Source organism: Ptychodera flava, unplaced genomic scaffold (genome assembly GCF_041260155.1).
Source record: "Ptychodera flava strain L36383 unplaced genomic scaffold, AS_Pfla_20210202 Scaffold_45__1_contigs__length_1260105_pilon, whole genome shotgun sequence".
Lineage (NCBI taxonomy): Eukaryota > Metazoa > Hemichordata > Enteropneusta > Ptychoderidae > Ptychodera > Ptychodera flava.
In genome coordinates this window covers 383,148-401,610 of record NW_027248367.1, presented here as the reverse complement: position 1 = coordinate 401,610, position 18,463 = coordinate 383,148, and the positions used below count along the sequence as shown (strand labels likewise).

The following is an 18,463-nucleotide window of genomic DNA, read 5'->3' as shown; positions in this document are numbered from 1 at the left end:
AGCAGAACATGTCAAGGCAGGTCAACAATTTAGTAGTGCCGCTTAATTATTGTTCTTGGTCAAAAGAGCATGTGCAAAAGGAAAAGTAGAAAAGATTGTCAAATTCACACCAGACTGAGTTTGTTTAATACACTGTAAAGACATGTCTTTATTTGGCTAGCATCCATTTTAGCAGTTTTAGCTACATTTCTCTATTCGGTAATTAAAGATGCTGCTAATTTAAACATTTCCTTGTAATATTTCTATGGTCAGAATGTGTTTTTAGGTAAGTTAAAAACCTGCTTATTGCAATGAAAACACAAAAATGCTAAAACAGCATGCTTCTACTTTAGAAGTGTTTTTAAGTATACAGCTTGTAATTATATCAATACACTACTAAGTGCACAAAATGAGAGTCCAGTGTAATTGGCATTATTATACACCTGCTTCTGTAACTGATAGAGTTTTGTCGTATAGTACCTTTCAGTATCAGAGGACACGGAGTACAACAACTTTTGGTGTTATTCGAGGCTCTTTGACCTTTGACCTCATTTCATCTTACGTAAACACAAGGAAATATCAGAGAAGATTTAATATTTTTCACAAAACATATAAACCTAAACATTCAGCCCCTTCATGCAGTGAATAAATGGTCAGTCCAAAACCTGTGGATTTGAGTGAAAATATGTCGCTGAACTATAATGACTAGCGCTTGCACTGTGCTGCACATAGTGGAATGCTGAATGCATTCAGTCTGCTAGCTATCGCTCAGTAAAGTGAGAACTGGTATCCTAAAAAGTATTAATTTCAACTTTTTTCTGGTACATTTGGACCAAAAAGGTGTATATATTAAAAAGTTATTTACAAAATACAGGGATTTTTGTCCTCGTACATTGTGTGCTTCAGTATTGTCCTCAATGCTTTGCGTCGCAGCCCATTACGCCTGCTGCTCGATGTATTCGGACGTACGTAAATTCCTGTATTTTGTGAATATAACCTTACATTATTTTCTTTAGTGATGGGAATGTGGCATTTTGGTTTTTGAAAGAGATATTGTCTTCATTTAAAAGTGCTAGTGCAGCTTGTAAGTCGAGACTCTATATTTCATGGCTACACTGTAGTGCACTAAGTAAAGGAAGGGCTTGTGAATCACGATCACAAAATCTGTTTGAGAGTGAACTGATTTCATTGCAAAGTTAGTTTCAGCCATATAACACGTTCCCATCTGATTTCTAAACACCAGATTCAGATGATTTCATGGTGCATGTTGGACTAGATGAAAAATCCTACCAGCAACAAATGAGAGATCTTGACAGTCAATTCCAAACGAGGAATGTCAGGGAGAAAAACAAGCAATTGAAAGCAGCATGGGAGAAGATCAAAGCAGAAATGGACAAAACTGAATGTGAGGCTATAACAAATAACAATTCTGTCCAAAAAGTAGATCAAAACTGTAGGGACAACTGTGGTGAAGTAACAGTGACCAGTATGAAACAAGATTCCTTGGCAATCTCACTTGACCTACCTACTCTGTATAACTGTACAGATTGAAACAAACATGTCTATCTGGTAGTTTTCCTGACTCATTTGAACCACTATTGATAACTGATAAGATGAGAGAGGAGGCTGACAAAGTTGGATTACAACTCAAGTTGAAAGCAACATATGATCAAGCCAGATTTGATGAACTGGAACTGTTCTTCATAAACAGTAAGTTTGCCGTGTTTCATACCTTGACAAGCAAATTATGATAATGTTTTCTATCAATGGTGCAACTACCTGACTAAATAGAAAATTTTATATCTCTATATAAATAGCTGTGGTAAATATGTTGCATTTCTCAAGTTTTGACAATTGGATGACGATAACATTCACTTACTGTCGCTTTATTATCACTGAATGCATTCTTCACATTTCATGAAGAAAGTCCACTTTAAGTGATATGAGACATCTCAGACACAACTCAAATGCAGGGGTACGTTATAGGACAAAGTGTGTACATCTTAATCAGTTTAAATGGTTAAAACCCCTACCTTATGATATTTCAGCACTGTTTGAGTCAAAACAGGTGTTTCTGGAAATGTAGCTGTATCAATCCAACCAGGAGATTCTCTTTCCTTGGAGAAAGCATCCCTAAGTCAGTCGATCTTCTCAATCTGGTTAAGAGAACAAGAGACTGCACAGTTCATATGTAAACCATAGCCATGTTAGATGTAAAATATCTGCCTTTAGATAAAATACACTTTATTTATAACACTTTTACTTGAATTAAGGATAATCAATCCTAGATACAACTATTAACCGGTATTTCACAGAGGTTCTACAGCAGCAAGGTGTCTTAACTCACATCCTTATTTTCATTTAGGAGATGGAGGTGGACTTGAACCTGTCAAATTGTATCATGATGTCATTGAGGGAGAAGATGATGAAGAGATACTCACTGATGTAAGTTTACGATTATTAAACAAAAGTACTGGATTTAAATTCAAATTATTATCAATGGAGAGAGATACAGTATAGATTAATTTCGACACAGGAATGACACAATCATTACCAGATATGAACTGAATATGCTCACGTATTTTACAACAGGTTTATTAATAGTAGTACGCTTCACAGAACAATAAGATATATGTTATCACTATATGTAGCAGGTTTTTTTCAACATCGCACAGTACTCTCAGATTTTAATCACTAATTGCAAAACTTTATTTATTTATATATGCAAATGAACTGTTAATTAACTTGACACTGCTCAATGCTTCATGGGACAATTAGATATCCATCAGATCAACATTTGTAGCACGTTTAATTTAATTTAATGCAGTAACTTTAGAGTAATGTCACTAATTACAAAGTTCATTAAATATGCAAATAATCCCTATGTTAACTTGGCACTGTTCAATGATTCATAGCACAATTAAATATTTATCAAATCAATATCTGTAGCACGTTTCACAAAATTTGGTGCCGTAATTTCAGAGTTATATACCTAATTACAAAGTTTATTAAATATGCAAATGAACCCTTAATTAATTTAAACTACTTAATGCTTTACAACACAGTTAGATATCTGTCAGATCAGTATGTGCAGTAGTTTTCATCACATTTGATGCAGTTATTTCGGAGTTATATGACTAATTATAAAACTTCATGAAATATGCAAATGAGCTAATTATTAACTTGACACTGTTCAATGCTTCTCAGTACAATTGGATATTTATCAGATCAACATCTGTAGCAAGTTTCATCAAATTTAACGCTGTAATTTTGGAGTTCTATCACTAATTACAAAGTTCATTAAATATGCAAATAAACCCTTAATTAACTTCACAAAAGTAAATGCTCTACACCACAATTAGATATCTGTCGGATCAGTATCTGCAGCAGATTTCATAACATTTGATGCAGTTATTTTGGAGTTATATCACTAATTACAAAACTTCATAAAATATGCAAATGACCTATTTGTTAACTTGACACTGCCAAATGCTTCTCAGTACAATTAGATATTTATCAAAACAATATCTGTACCCAATTTCCAAGACTGTTGTGCCGTAATTTCAGAGTTATATACCTAATTACAAAGTTCATTAAATATGCAAATGAACCTTTAATTAATTTCACACTACTGAATGCTTTACACTACAGTTAGATATCAGTCGGATCAGTATCTGCAGCAGATTTCATCACATTTGGTGAAGTTATATCGAAGTTATATGACTAATTACAAAACTTCATAAAATATGCAAATGACCTATTTATTAACTTGACACTGTCCAATGCTTCTAAGTATAATAGATATATATCAGATCAATATTTGTTGCAAAAGTATCATCAAGTTTGGTGCAGGAATTCAGAGTTATCTCACTAATAACAAAAGTTCATTAAATATGCAAATGAGAAGGCAATTGACATGACACTCACAGTATCATCATAATGTTCTGAGATTGTCATCTGTGAAAAGTTTCATGAAATTTTGTGCAGTATTTCTTGATATATGTCTACACTGTCATTACCGTCTCCATAGGGAAACCATTGTAAGGAAAAAAACGATATTGCATAACTTAATTAATATGCAAGCCACACTAACCAAAATCTAATCAGTTCTTGCAAGTAACATATGGTACCTGTGTACCAAATCTGACTTGAATCTGTTCAGGCGTTTTTGAGTTATCGTGTAAACAGACACACACACACACACACACACACACACACACACGGACAGACAGACAGACATCGCTATGACATTAGCCCACGTGTTTACACACGTGAGCTAAAAATGTGTCAACGAGTTGTTCATATTATATTATTCATCATAGAAAAAATTAAATTCTTGATCTCATTGAAACCAATGAAAGTACTTGCTATTAATATACCATACTGTTGTACTTTGATATAAACAATCTCAGGACGAAGACATTGGTCAGAAATCTGACACAATGGTCACAGGAAGAATTGATAGTAGTTCTCAGACTGAACAAGGACAATGTAAGTACTTGTGGTTTATCTTTGTACTTCTCATTGAGATCACTAGATATTCAAATAAAATATTACCCAACATCAACATTCTGATTGGTATCCATAATCATCTGTCCAGGAGTTTATGATTATCAATCCTCATGTAATTCTTTCTGATTTTGGGCCACACTGCCACTCATCCTAGACATGTAATCACTCTGTCAAAGATAACCATCCATGCATCCATTTACATGTGACATAGAAGATACTGATATTGTTAATATTAGAATATTACCATCTCATCAATACCAATACTGATAATTAGATATTATTCCCAAATATTTTTCTTTGTTCTTCACGAAGGGAAACAGGAGTGATGTAATGACTGTGCAACCATGAGTCAAATACGAGTGGTGACATGGTTATTACGTCACTGTATTTTCCAACCTAAATGAAGAAAATATATTTGGAAATAATATACTTATCATATTCACAAGCCAAAAATTCATTATTTTTCTCAAAATACAAGTAGTTTTCCATAACAATTCCACATTTAAACTTTGAACAACTTTTGGGGTAATATCAATACGTCATGGGAGAGCTGTCAATCATTTCAGGTTGTGCTTTGCTTGACTGAGGAACATGGCATTCACCGATGTGTACGGAGCAAATACCAGACATCTTCTCTGTCAGCACATACCTTCTGCAAAGTTATACACAATTTCCAAAGATACCATAGGCCTTATAGAAATTTACATCAGAAAAAGTTACGCTATTTTTCCATACCAAAAATCTTCTGAATCTCAAAAGCATAGACAGCCTGTAGCATCACACCTGACCCTCAGGTTTCAATGCTTAAGTTAGTCGTGCCTCAAAAGTTAAAGACTTTTGACCGTTCTCTTACCAAAACAACAATGAAAATCTGGGATCACCATGCAAAGTTTGGAACTAGCGATACAAGTTACCCAACATTTTGCGATATTCAAATATTCAAAAGGCCGCCATTCCTGTGTTATTACTCTATGGGGGAATTAAATTTTGGATTTTTGAAAAACTAAGATGTTGAATGCCTTTCTTTCTCCAAGAACTTTAAAATGAGCCCCAACAAGTGGCAGATCAGAAAAGAATGTTGGATATATTAAATGGAGTACGTATCCGACAATCTGTCCCCAAGGCGTGTTCTACCTTAATCAATTAATCTACAGCAATGCGACAAGCTACAGGTTCATTATTTCCATAAACAATTCACATAATTCCTGAGGAATATGCAGGCATTACACTCTTCTGTTTTCATTGCTCGAGGATTATTATTGTTGTATGTAGTCTATGGAACTATTGATTTCATTACACAACTTTTGGAGGCTCACCATGTGGCCTGAATGAAGGCCACATGACCAGGTTCCCTTGATGCAGTGTAGTTGAAACTGTATGTCTACCACATGAAAGTGTACTCTGCGCATCAAAAGTTCCGGTGGCAGTGGGGTTTATACGAATGTGAACCCCATGTTGGCAACAAAACTCAAAACACAAGGACTCAAAATCTGCTAAGTTAATGTATGATTTTGTCGTATTCTAATAATTATGACTGATTTCGTACGAAATGTTCATGTAGACACAAATTTTGATCATGCGACAAATATGAGCTAGTTGTTTACATTGACAAGCATATCAAAAAATTTTATGCAAAAAAAATTACGATGCACCTAAATGTATGACATAGACATGGTTTAATTGTCCTGATGTGAATGTCCAAAGCATAAATCCTGGTATTTATTGTTCAGAGGTGATAAACATGGCTTATGCAAGTGATAATATAAGTGTTTCACACTTACTATTAGTTTAAATGTGTCCACTTTTTGTTGTTGTCAGCCACTGAAGATATCCAATCTAAATCTGAGATGGAAAGGGCAACTCTAGAATCTCAACTGAAGGAGGCAAATGAAGAGAAGGGTACCTTGGAAGACAGATGTAAGGAACTGACACAGAAGTTAGAGAGTACTGAGCAGTCATTGGTCAGTCAACGTATTGGGAACAGTATGGAGAGAGAGAAATTACAGAGTGAACTTGAACAGAACCAGAAGCTGATCAAGGAACTTCAGGACAAAGTACCGGTAGCAGAATTAGAACATCAATTGGAACAATCTGATCTGAAGAAACAAGGAGAGAAAGGTATTAAGGAGTGTTTGATTTTATGTGTCAGATTACTAACATTAGTCCAGTGTTTCATCTAGACAGGGGGTTGGGGGATTCCCCCTCTTTTGATACGTTACGTTAGCACCCCCTAGTTTAATTTGTCAAGAGGGGGGGACCAGCCCCCCCCCCATGAAACGTTAGCACCCCCTAGTTAAATTTGTCAAGGGGGACCAGCCCCCCTCCCCCCATGAAATGGTACCAGTCATACCTTAGAGATAAGTAGTTTGAACACATGAACTGATGAAATCCCCCCTAAATTTTCTGGTAAAGGGGGAAAATAACCACCCCCCCCCCCCCCTAATGACATCCTCGATGAAACACTATTAGTCCAGTCACAACAACAATTAAAGCTGTGTATTAAATGGTCATGCATGGGGCTAAGAAAAAGTGACTATTATATTGAGGTGGCCTTCCTTTTTAAAGAGGGTGGGTGTGGCAATTTACCTTCAGTGCAGGCAGTATGGTTGGTAATGAATTTAGAAAAAAATAGAAATGCATGTAATTCAATATCATGTAAGTTTCTCTTTAAAATCATTTTACAAGCATGTCATTTCTGAAACACTTGTGATGCAGGTAAAAATCGGTAAAAGTGTACATATTTTTTTTAATCTACCGTATTAGGATTATTTGAAAGAGGACATTGAGAGTCAGATATGCTACCTTACACCATTGCAGGTTGTGTACCAAATAGGTTTAACCCTTTTCCTGCCAGACAGTAATAACTGTATTACTTCCCCATCCGCCAAGTCAGTAAAAAAGCGTTATTGAGCCAAAACATGACGTATTTTCACCCACTTGGCTTGGTATGATATAGCATCTTTTGTCCAAAAAAATCAACTTTACAGTATTATGTTTTCAACAGCCTTCAAATGTACAGTATTATGTTAAAATACATCATATAGAATACGTTGTGTTTCATTAATTTTAACCATCTTGACCTGGTGGTGAAATATGGACTTGGCAGGAAAAGGGTTAACCGAGAATTCTAATGGACCACAGCACAAAAAAGCCAAATGTGCAAAGAAGTATGTGTATTTTCATATGCACTCATACACCCGTTGGTTTGTTTGTAGCGCCATAACATGATTTCTTGGGCGTACTGAGTCTGTATAACACATCTCATCCTTATTCCGGAGTAGACCCATTGGAGCATGACCACATAAATAAGGTGGCTGTTCTGTAGTGGGTTTTAAAATGGGATTGCCACAAGGTGCCACAATGCACTTATAAAGAGGTGACCACTCTGCAAGGGTGACCACTATGACAGATTTGACTGTACAATTCTTATCCTGCCAATGAAATTACTATCAGGTCAAGTTGGTTAAAGCCATTTAGGCATACTCATTCGTATTTGCTGTATTTGAATAAAGACTTTACCTTTGAAGACTTTGAAGGCCCCTGAAGGCCTAGATACTATGGAACATGGTTTTCATTGACTACCAGTTGCTATGGCATACCATTGCTATGGCATACAGTTCAGTTCAGTTCAGTTCCGTAAAGGGAATAGATATCCATTGGATAATAAACATCCCTCTTTGAAGTAAACACAGACTATTGGAGTGGTAACCATCACTGAGACAGCACTAACTGCAACAATAGTAGTCGTAGTTCCTCTTGAAGACATTTACACTGCTTGACTCCACAACCCATGACGGTAGACTGTTCCAAGCATTAATCACTCTCACGGTAAATGAGTGTTTTCTGACATCCTTTTTGACTGATGGTTTGGCAAGCTTCAAGGAATGGCCTCGCGTTGCTGAGTGCATTTTCAAATTGAGTGACAGATTACACAAATCCACACCATGAAGAATTTTGTAGAGTTGAATCATGTCACCTCTCTCTCTTCGCTTCTTTAGACTAGTCAGGTTCAGCACTTTCAGTCTTTCCTCATAGGCAATATGGTATAGACGTGGCACTAGCTTGGTAGCTCTCCGTTGAACTTTTTCTAAAATATTTATGTCACTGACCAGCCATGGCGACCAAGCTTGAATAGCATATTCCAGATGTGGCCTAACCAGGTGCTTATAAAGCTGAACTATAATTTCCTCCGTTTTGTATGTCAATGATCTCTTGATCATGCCAAGTATCATATTTGCTTTCTTAGCTGCCTTTACACATTGACTACTTGGTTTCAAGCTTCTGTGGATTGTAACACCTAAATCCTTTTCTTCCTCTGTACTTTCCAGTGGTATATTATCCATGGTGTAAGTGTGATTGGGATTATTGTAACCAATGTGCATTATTTTACACTTCTTTATATTAAAGCTCATCTGCCACTTTTGTGACCATTGATGAAGACTGTCTATATCCTGTTGTAATTTAGAAATGCACATGTCTTGCTGAACTGGGCTGTACACCTTAGTGTCATCGGCAAATTTCTTTAACTTGGAGCTCACACTTAGATCAATATCATTTATGTATATGAGGAAGAGTACCGGGCCTAAAACTGATCCTTGTGGCACGCCACTGGTAACAGACTCCCATGATGATGCAGCACCTTTTATGACTACCCGCTGATTTCTGTCCGTCAACCATTCCTTGATCCAACGGAGTATGTATCCCTGGACACCATGGGAAATTAGTTTAGCTGAGAGTCTACCATGTGGAACTTTATCAAACGCTTTGGCAAAATCAAGATAAGCCACATCAACTGGTGTACTGTCGTCAACATAATCTGTGACCTCATCCAGAAATTCAAGCAGATTTGTAAGACATGACTTTTTATGGCAGAAACCATGTTGTGTATTGATTATCAACTTGTTAACTTCCAAGTGCTGAACTAGTCGGTCTCTGATTATAGACTCTAAAACCTTACAGCAAATGCAGGTAAGGCTGACAGGTCTGTAATTCCCTGGGTCATATTTGGCTCCTTTCTTGAAAATTGGCGTAACGTTAGCTCTCTTCCAGTCCTGTGGAATACAACCAGTCTCAAGTGACTTTGAAAATATAATAGTAAGTGGGACAGCCAGTTGAAGGGCACAGTTTGTCAACACCCAAGCCAAAATTCCGTCGGGTCCTGGAGCTTTATGAGCACAAAGCTCACTGAGCTTCTTTATTACCGTCTCTTGAGTTATGTGAATTTCCTGAAGTCTACCTTCTTCTGAGCCTTCATAGCGATTTTCTGGTATTGGCATATTGACTGTATCTTCATTTGTAAAAACACTTGCAAAAAATCCGTTTAAGATGCCTGCCATGTCACTGCTATCACTGATAAGATTGCCGTCACTGTCCTTTAAGGGACCAATAGATTCTTTTGTCTTTTGTTTCGATCTCACATAGGCATAAAAAGCTTTAGGATTCTCTTTAATATTGTCAGCCAGCTTTCTTTCGTGCGTTCTTTTTGCCACTCTTATATCACTAACCACTCTGTTTCTCTGTTGCCTGTATAGCAAGTAGTCCTCATCACTTCTTGTTTGACAGTATTTTCTCCACCGTTTCTTCTTCTTCCTGACTGCTCTTAGAACTTTATTGGTCATCCACAGCGGTTTATGCAACTTTTTCTTTGTCTTCAGTGGAACACACTCAGCTACTGCATTATTCAAATTATTCTTAAATAGACTCCACATGTCCGTTACTATTTTCCCTCTTAATTCTCTCTGCCAATCAATATCTGATAACATACTTTGAAGACAGGGTAAGTTAGCTTTACCAAAGTCCGGAACAAGACTGTTCGACGGTTGTTCAGTTATCGCAACTTGGACCTCAAATTCAACCATGACATGGTCACTGTTCCCAAGATGACCGATTGCTTGAACAGTATTAATCATGCTCTGCTCACTCGTGAGGATCAAGTCTAAACAATTCTCCCTTGTAGGGAAATTAACATGCTGCGTCAGGAAACTATCTTGCACACATGTTAAAAACATGCTGCCTTGGGTGTCCGAGACAAGATTGTCCCAGTCGATGGTGGGAAAATTAAAGTCACCACAGATTACTGTATGGTTTTCAGCTGCCTTGGAAATTAACTTGTACAGGTTGTCGTTGTTTTCTTCAGGACTACTCGGTGATCTATAAACAACACCAAACAGCAGTGGATAGGTAGTAGCCAAGGAAATTTTACACCAGACTGAGTTGGTGAAATTGTCATCCTGCAGAACGGTAGCTTCAACAACTGGGATACCATTCTTGACGTATAACAGCACACCGCCACCTCTGCCTTTACAAGTGTCGCCCCTGTCCTGTCTAAAGGGAGTATGGTATCCCTCTAGACATATTTCTGTAGTTTCAATACCAGGATGTGTCCATGATTCCGTAATCGCTATAACATCATAACCTTTATCTGTGATCAATATTGACAGTTCATCTCGTTTGTTCATAATACTTTGTGCATTTATACATAGGCAGGACAGAGTTTCTTGATTGTTCTTTACTCCATTTGCTGTACCACTATTTACAGAGTTTAGTAGATAGAGCTTCACACAATACATCCACAGAATCTGCGTCATTCACATTACAAACTACATCTTGGATTTCATTATTTACACTATGTACACTGTCAACAGGATCTTCTATTCGTTTTTTGTCCTAGTGTCCCCTTCTACTCGCACAATGCAACCTCTTCGTATCTTTAAGTTTCTTTCCCCAGACTCAATTCTTCTTTTTAAGTCTTGCTTTAATGCTCTATCTTCTTCTTGTTGTTTCCTTGTTAGGTCAGGAGTAAAATACACATCAGCAAACTCAGTGTTGTTCAACCCCTTTAGCTTCCATGCATTGTTAAATATTTTCCTTCTGTCCTCTGACTTATGTAGCTTCATTTTCAGTGGCCTGTGATGAGTCTCGCCCTTCTTCAGTCCAACCCGTTCAACTGTAAAATCCGTTTGAGTGACACTAGATATTCCAAGTTCATGTAGTAATTTAATCACAACAACCTTATCATCCTTATCTTCCTCTTCTTTACAATTTTTGATCATCACATTATTTCTTCTTTTATCTTTCTCTAATTCTTCTCGAACACATGCTGGTACAATGTTCTCTAACCCGGTAAAGCTTTCTTCCACCTTAGACACAGAGTCTCCCAATTGTTTCATAGTACAGTTGATGGTTGTAATCTCTTTTTCTACTTTATCTTGTCTTTGTTCGAAAATGCTCATCTTTTTCAGTATGTTGGCGGCACAGGAGTTGCATTTGGCACAGTACCAGTGTATTGGACTACTGTCATCACTTGCATTCTCGCTCAGAAAGTCATATGTTACTTTGTCCACTCGTTCACAGCTTATATGGTGCCAAAAACCACAAATGCCGCATAAAATAGCTTCATCACTGTCATTGACTGTTTTTCTACACGTACCGCAAAGACTCTTAGTTTCGATTGGTACATCGTCAGTGGTCTTATCACTCTTCTCATTTCGGGTCTTCGAAAGGGCTTCCCTTTCTAGACGGTCGCATCGTGGTCCTCGCCGACGCCATATTGGATTCGTCAAATTTTCCGCCACCTCACTTTTCGCTCACAGTTAGTATTCTCTTAGTTCAGATCAATGAGAGTTGATACGCAGGTCGGAATACCAATACAAACTATTGAGCAAAGACTTGTCCAAAGATATCACTCAGTAGATGAAAAAATTTTCCGTCATACGGAGCACATGTTCTCACAAAACCACCACTCCAACAGCGCCCTCGATACCATTCTAGGTAGTTGAAAATACTCAATATTTATTCGACCTTTTCCTGATTTGGCATATAATGACAGTTATACTGCCTGGCGGGATAGGATTAAAGTTGTGCATCAAACATACATTTATACATTTTATGTTAATGTATGCTCAATTTGTACCAGTTTAAACTCAGGTACTCCAGTATCTTCTAGCAGTGAGATGCAACTAAGATATCACTACAAGAAATACAGGGACAGTTTGAAGCAAGATGCAGTTTTGAAGTCCCTAGATTTTAAAAAACCAGGTTATGAGGCATTTCCAAGGACTCCTAGGGTGTCTCCCCCTCCTGATACAGAACTTTTAAAATTTGATGATACAGTAACATCCTTTGATATACATAGAACATTACTGTCTCATGTACAAATGTTTGGGTACCCCCTAGTTTGTTTATCATTTTGTGAGTGACCCTCCCTTACCGATCATCAATTTTCAAGTGAAAGTTGGCTATGAATAAATTACCATAAAATTTGTTTATTTAAATTTTTCAGGTTCTTTTCTCAATTTTTGCTCAATTTTCTTCAAACAAATGCTTCCATGAAACTGTTTGTCCGATACCAATCACACTGGTTTACAACTTGTCAGGGAATATTGACTCTCTCAGTTTTCTTTGAAAAGATGAAGAAATCAAGGCGAGTTTTCTCTTTTTTAGTCAAAGCATATTTAATATCACTGTTCATAGAAAATTGAAATTCAATATTTAGCTTTTCAGGGATAAATCATTGATGTTATGGTCATAATGACAGAGTTGATTCTAGGACGTGCCATTGCGCAATTCGCGCCATAAAATCTCGAATGGCCCTCATCAAATGAATGGGTCGATCACGCAGAGTTCACGTTGTTCATACATTCGCGTAGCTCCCGGAAGGTCATTACCTCAGTCATAGTGTGGCATGTAAAACAATTCAGTTAGCAATCGACCTTTTCAATTAAATACCTCAACTACAGCATATATGGTGGTGCATTAAGCTGGGTAGAAAGGACTGATGTAGGGGCAACGGTGTATTGGAGCCGTGTGCATTAAATTGGCATGGCCGATGAATGTAAACAACGGCACTAGCCGCTGCGTAATGGTGAAAAGCTAGTCGCCACTCGGATTTTTAACGCCAGTATAGTTGATGAACCCAGGATGATCGGGCAGTCCCTTAAATTGAAGCTTTTGCAACGTCTACCGTCCATACAAACGAAACTTTGAACACTGCAAGGAAAGCATCCATGCTTGGCCAGATGATCGTTTTGAAGAGCAACACATTTTAGGTCGGACATATCTCATTTTCCAGAGTAGCCAGTTCTATGCATAGAACAACACTGCTGTGTAAAACGTACCCTTTGGTCAGAACCAACATGGATGTAAAAAATGGATATTTTTTACATCCATGGAACCAATGATCGTAAGTTTGCTAATACATACAAGTTATGTTTAAAAGTTGATGTATCAATCACTTTATTTAGGTCGTACGATTTACACTCTGTGCTGTATCAGATGTATGAGTAATTGTCGATGTGTGCAAATCGGGGGTCACTCTCGGAGAAATCCTACTGGTGCTCTAAGCTTTGATCATGATCGTTTCCAAAGTCAAAATCACAGCAATTTGTACAGCTGTTCAAGTCCGACATATCAATAATTCATCACATAAGTTATGTAAACAATTGAATCAAACCAAACGGTTACTTTTGCTGTTGTCATTGTTGGGCCTGTTGCGTATGTATACGGGGGACAACTTTGCAGTAGGCTTGGTTGGTTACGGGGGGGGGGGGGGGGGGGGGCCCGATCTCTAGTACTGTCCTTTTCTTGACTTGGACTATAGTATTTTCTGCAGAAAATTCAAGGGTTTTACATGTGTGATAGTGATGGCCCCCGATTTTCTAGAATGGCCCCCTTGGGATAGGAGTAGGGCCCACAGTAGCCCCTTGTTTTTACATCCTAGAATGAACAATGTAATGACTTCCTTATTATTTCACACTCCCATGAAAAAATGTCTGGGTATGTGCCGTCTGAATGGAACACATTTTCACAAAAAATCCCTAAACATATGGGTCACTCTTCATCCAGAAATCCATTATTCTGGGTCAGTAATCAAGGAGATCTTTAAATGCAGTAAAATAATATCTAAAAATTCCCCCAATTTGTCAAGAATATCCCTAACAATGGGTCATATATTTTTTTAATTCATGGTTAGATATTTTCAACGTAAGTGGCATACCCCCCACATAAAAATATTCGGAGTACCTCCTCCCCGGGGTCGTACCAGCCACAGTACCTTACACTGCAAAAGTGTCAATTCATTTGAAAAGCACAGTGTCCCAGAAATGGACTCTCAGTTTGCTGTCATAGATTGCTTTTCAGGTTGTACTTACATTCTCTTCTTCTAAGACCTACAAAGCACTCCCTAACATCTTTGCAGTTGCATGATGGGAAAATCTACTTACTGTAAAACAAAGTGTGTTTGATTCACTCACCATTGACTTTGACACAATGAGGTACTCAGGAAATCATCCTTTGAAGTCCTGGAAACTTTTACATTATATCAGCCATGTGTCACAATCTACAAAACAATAGAAACATTATAAACTGTCATCAAATGCGTCAGAAAAATTTTTCAAAATGTGTGAACTTTTACTGAAGAAAATATATCCACGAATTAATTCAGTTAGATCCTGATATCATTGGAACGTTCCTATGTCTTGTGTTTTTTATATTTTGCCATGTTTTATTGGGTGTGCATAACTATTCACTAAACATACATGGAATTGTTTTCTTTTTCTCCGTACAATAAATAAATAGATGTATAAATAAAGTATAAATACAGTATAAAATAAGCGACATTTTGCTGGTTAATATAAGTGATGTAGTAAGGGTTGCCACTTTTTCAAATGAGACTGTAATTTGTTATTTTTCTTTGCAATAAAATATTCAATATGATAGATTCTCTTGACAAAGGAAAGTACACCTCTATAATTCGGTTTGCTTCCCTGCATTTTACAATAGTAAATATGTTTTCTAATAAGTAAACAAATAAAGTTGACTAACAATGTTTCATTTGGATCAGATAAAATTTGGCATAGTCTACTTGGTCTACCAGTAAGGTTCAATGGTTGTCCCCAAACAAAAATTATCTCTCTCCATAAAGCTACAGTATAGAAACACTGGTGAAAAAGATGTTCCAGAGTTTCTGGGACGATACCACAAAAAGTACACAACTCAGATGGAAATTTCTGAGGATTTAGTTTGTGAAGTTTTTGATTAGTAAACAAAATGTTGTGAAGAATTTTAAACTGGAATTCTCTTAATTTACAATCAACTGACATTTTGTAAATCAACTTGTATAATTTTTCCCACTGTACATTGTTGACATTGAGGACCTCTACAAGTTTTCTTTGACTCACAGGTACAGTAAAGATCCTCTCTATTAACTCGTGTTTTATTTCAGACTTAGAAATGAATGTAATGGTGTTGGACAACCAGAAAGAGAAAAACTAAATTCATCAATTGTATTTTCCTTATTCTTTAACTCCTCGGGGATGGCCGATAAAATACCCAGCCACTGTAGTCTATGGATTGGTGAAAAATTTTCATGAACAATTGTTGTCCAGGGAATCACTCCATTCTCATCAAATAAGTCTGAAATATTCATAATACCATTATCTGCAAAGTCTTCCAAATACACTGATTTTCCATCAATGAGTACATTTTCATTATTCCAAATAATTTGATCTATGTTACTCTGGTATTTCTTTGTTTCCTCGGCCCAAGTGTCAAAACAATCTGTGACAAAGTCTGTAAAGTGGACAGGTAAAAGTTTAGTTTTAAAATTACAATTGAAAATGATGTAACCTCCTAAAGACTTGAGTCTATATTCTAGAAAGACTTTCATGGATGTGAAAATTCAGGGTTTAACAAACGTTTAATCCACAGATTCTCTGTTGTTTTTTCATAATATGTAAGTTGGGCATGTTTAAGCCGCCTTGGCCCACATCTCCTACCATAGTTTTTCCTCGCAACTTTATCTTTCCCTTCCCATAGAATATCATACAGCAATCTGTGAACGTCTTGAATGATGCGTACCTCATAGTTGCGTTATTGAGAAAGTAACTAAACTGAAATACCCATGAGGGAAAATGCCAAGAGAGTTTGACCGGTTAAGAAGGGCTTGACTACGCAGTTTCTGCGTAGTGAAGCGTCATTACGTATTCATGGTGACCCCTGGCCAGCTGTCAATATCTTTGGGGGCTTTTGTCTTTTGGCCTGCTTTGCATATGCGTCGTTAGACACGACCTGCCAATCACCCAGGTAGTCAATTAACTGTTTTACCGACCCAATTAACACTACCCAGCATTATCAGTCATATTTAATCGCGTGGCCCGGGTGGGCACAACGTAGGAACGCTGTATTTGTAGTGTACGTTTCACTTGTGGTGTTGTTTGTACCATCGTGCGTTTGAAGTCCTTGTTTCACCTAGTCAGCATTACCTTCAAGGTGACAGGCTTACTATTAATGTTCAGTATCATTGCACCGAGTTCTGCCCACGGTGAAAACCACCTGTTTTGCCTACTAATTACTGCCCGTCCTGAATGTAGCCTATCATAGCTACAGTAATCAGTCAATATATAATACCCCGCACCTTATACTTTTATAGAAACTTGTAAAATCATAGTCCGAGCCGTAAAATTTTGTGAACCCATGTGAAAACATAAATCATTTATCAGTTTTGATATATACTCCTAAATTGTAAGTTTGATTGTAAAATCGAGACCACATTCAAGGGCTATGCAGACCGTCCATGTACGCACACACAGTGACAAGAAGGCGGCAAACACCTACTCACCAAGCACATCGAATCGGCGAAAAGAAGCATAAAAAGCTAGGCTTATCGCCAAAACAAACGCGCCAAGCGCTAACAAAAACCCATACCATGCGGCCCTTTGCAGGGCCACCAAATACTCCAAAAAGAGGACTACTAAAAAAAACATAAAATACATAGAACACACAAACAAAAATCGTACACATAACAAACAACTGTAACACAACATTAAATACAAAATAAACAATCACCGTAACGTAACAGAAAAAATGGCAGTGGAAAAAAATCAGCTATTTCCAAAGAAAAGCCGACAGCAACATGAAATTCAACAACAACCTATCATCGCTCAAACTATGAAACTCCGTAAAATAGTACTAGGCAAAAGCCTTAAAATTAATTCGGACACCAACAAAACCAAACAGAATAAAACCACCTCAGGATTTCAACAAATAAAGTCGTAAAATATGACTACGCTACGTCGTGAGACACAAACAATCGCAACAACACCAATTCAAAGAAAAGTCAAATTGGGCTCCACGAACAACAAAAAAAAACCTTGAAAGCTATCTGAAGCTGCTAAACTCGCACTTCTAGAGATACCATTTCAAACAAGGAAACAAAACATGTCGCGCGCTAAAAGAATCGCGATAAACCAGCTTGAAAACAATAGACAAATTTCGGAAAAAAAACCTTCGACAAGGGTCGGGTTTTCGTCATTGTCAACACAAACGATTACGTACTCGAATGCGAAAGGCAATTACGCAACACTCAGTATTATACACAACAAGCCAGAACAAACAGTAAACAAAGTAAACGAACTATTAATCAAAATGTACGAGAACAAGCACATCAACCAGGATACTTGTAAGTATCTTGATCCAATAAACATAAAATCCGTACCCCGCAGTGGTACTTATTGCCTAAAAATTCACAAACCTCCGCAAAAATCTAAAAGACACACCAGTCAAAACAAAAAAGAAACATAGAACAAACAAACCGAACCACCAAACGGACTCACAACGTGACCAAATACTTGCCTCGCTTATCGAAAACCAAGACCACTAAAATGCATTAAAATAAATTTTCACATACACAAACTAAGGAATGAATCAACACTGCGACTGATGAGAAACCACACTCGGGTTTCGAAACGCGAGCGTCAAAGGGCGACTTTATCAACTTTTGTAACAACATAGGTCCGGCTGTGTCTCGCCATAAGCTTTCCCCACACAAACAAAACATTACCGTACACACTAATCCAAACTTCTCTACAAATATCCCAAGCGAAACAAACATTTTTATTAACACACACAATCGGATAAGAATGTAGGAACACATTTTCGAAACGAATCAAACACAAACTCGACACAAAAACATTTA

General features: G+C 37.3%; 1 protein-coding gene across 2 annotated transcripts in view; it reads left to right on the top strand.

Annotated features, from left to right (window-relative positions):
* Positions 1–18,463, top strand: part of LOC139128160 (DNA ligase 1-like) — an 80,814-nt gene that overhangs the window by 42,064 nt on the left and 20,287 nt on the right. Inside the window, exons 2-5 of one of the 2 annotated variants that reach the window (XM_070693998.1) lie at positions 1,223–1,689; positions 2,345–2,424; positions 4,392–4,470; positions 6,310–6,609. In XM_070693998.1, coding sequence (XP_070550099.1) covers positions 1,593–1,689; positions 2,345–2,424; positions 4,392–4,470; positions 6,310–6,609 — 556 coding nt within the window. In that variant the 5' untranslated portion in view covers positions 1,223–1,592. The remainder of the gene's footprint in view (positions 1–1,222; positions 1,690–2,344; positions 2,425–4,391; positions 4,471–6,309; positions 6,610–18,463) is intronic. The other variant, XM_070693999.1, reaches the window with a different exon arrangement.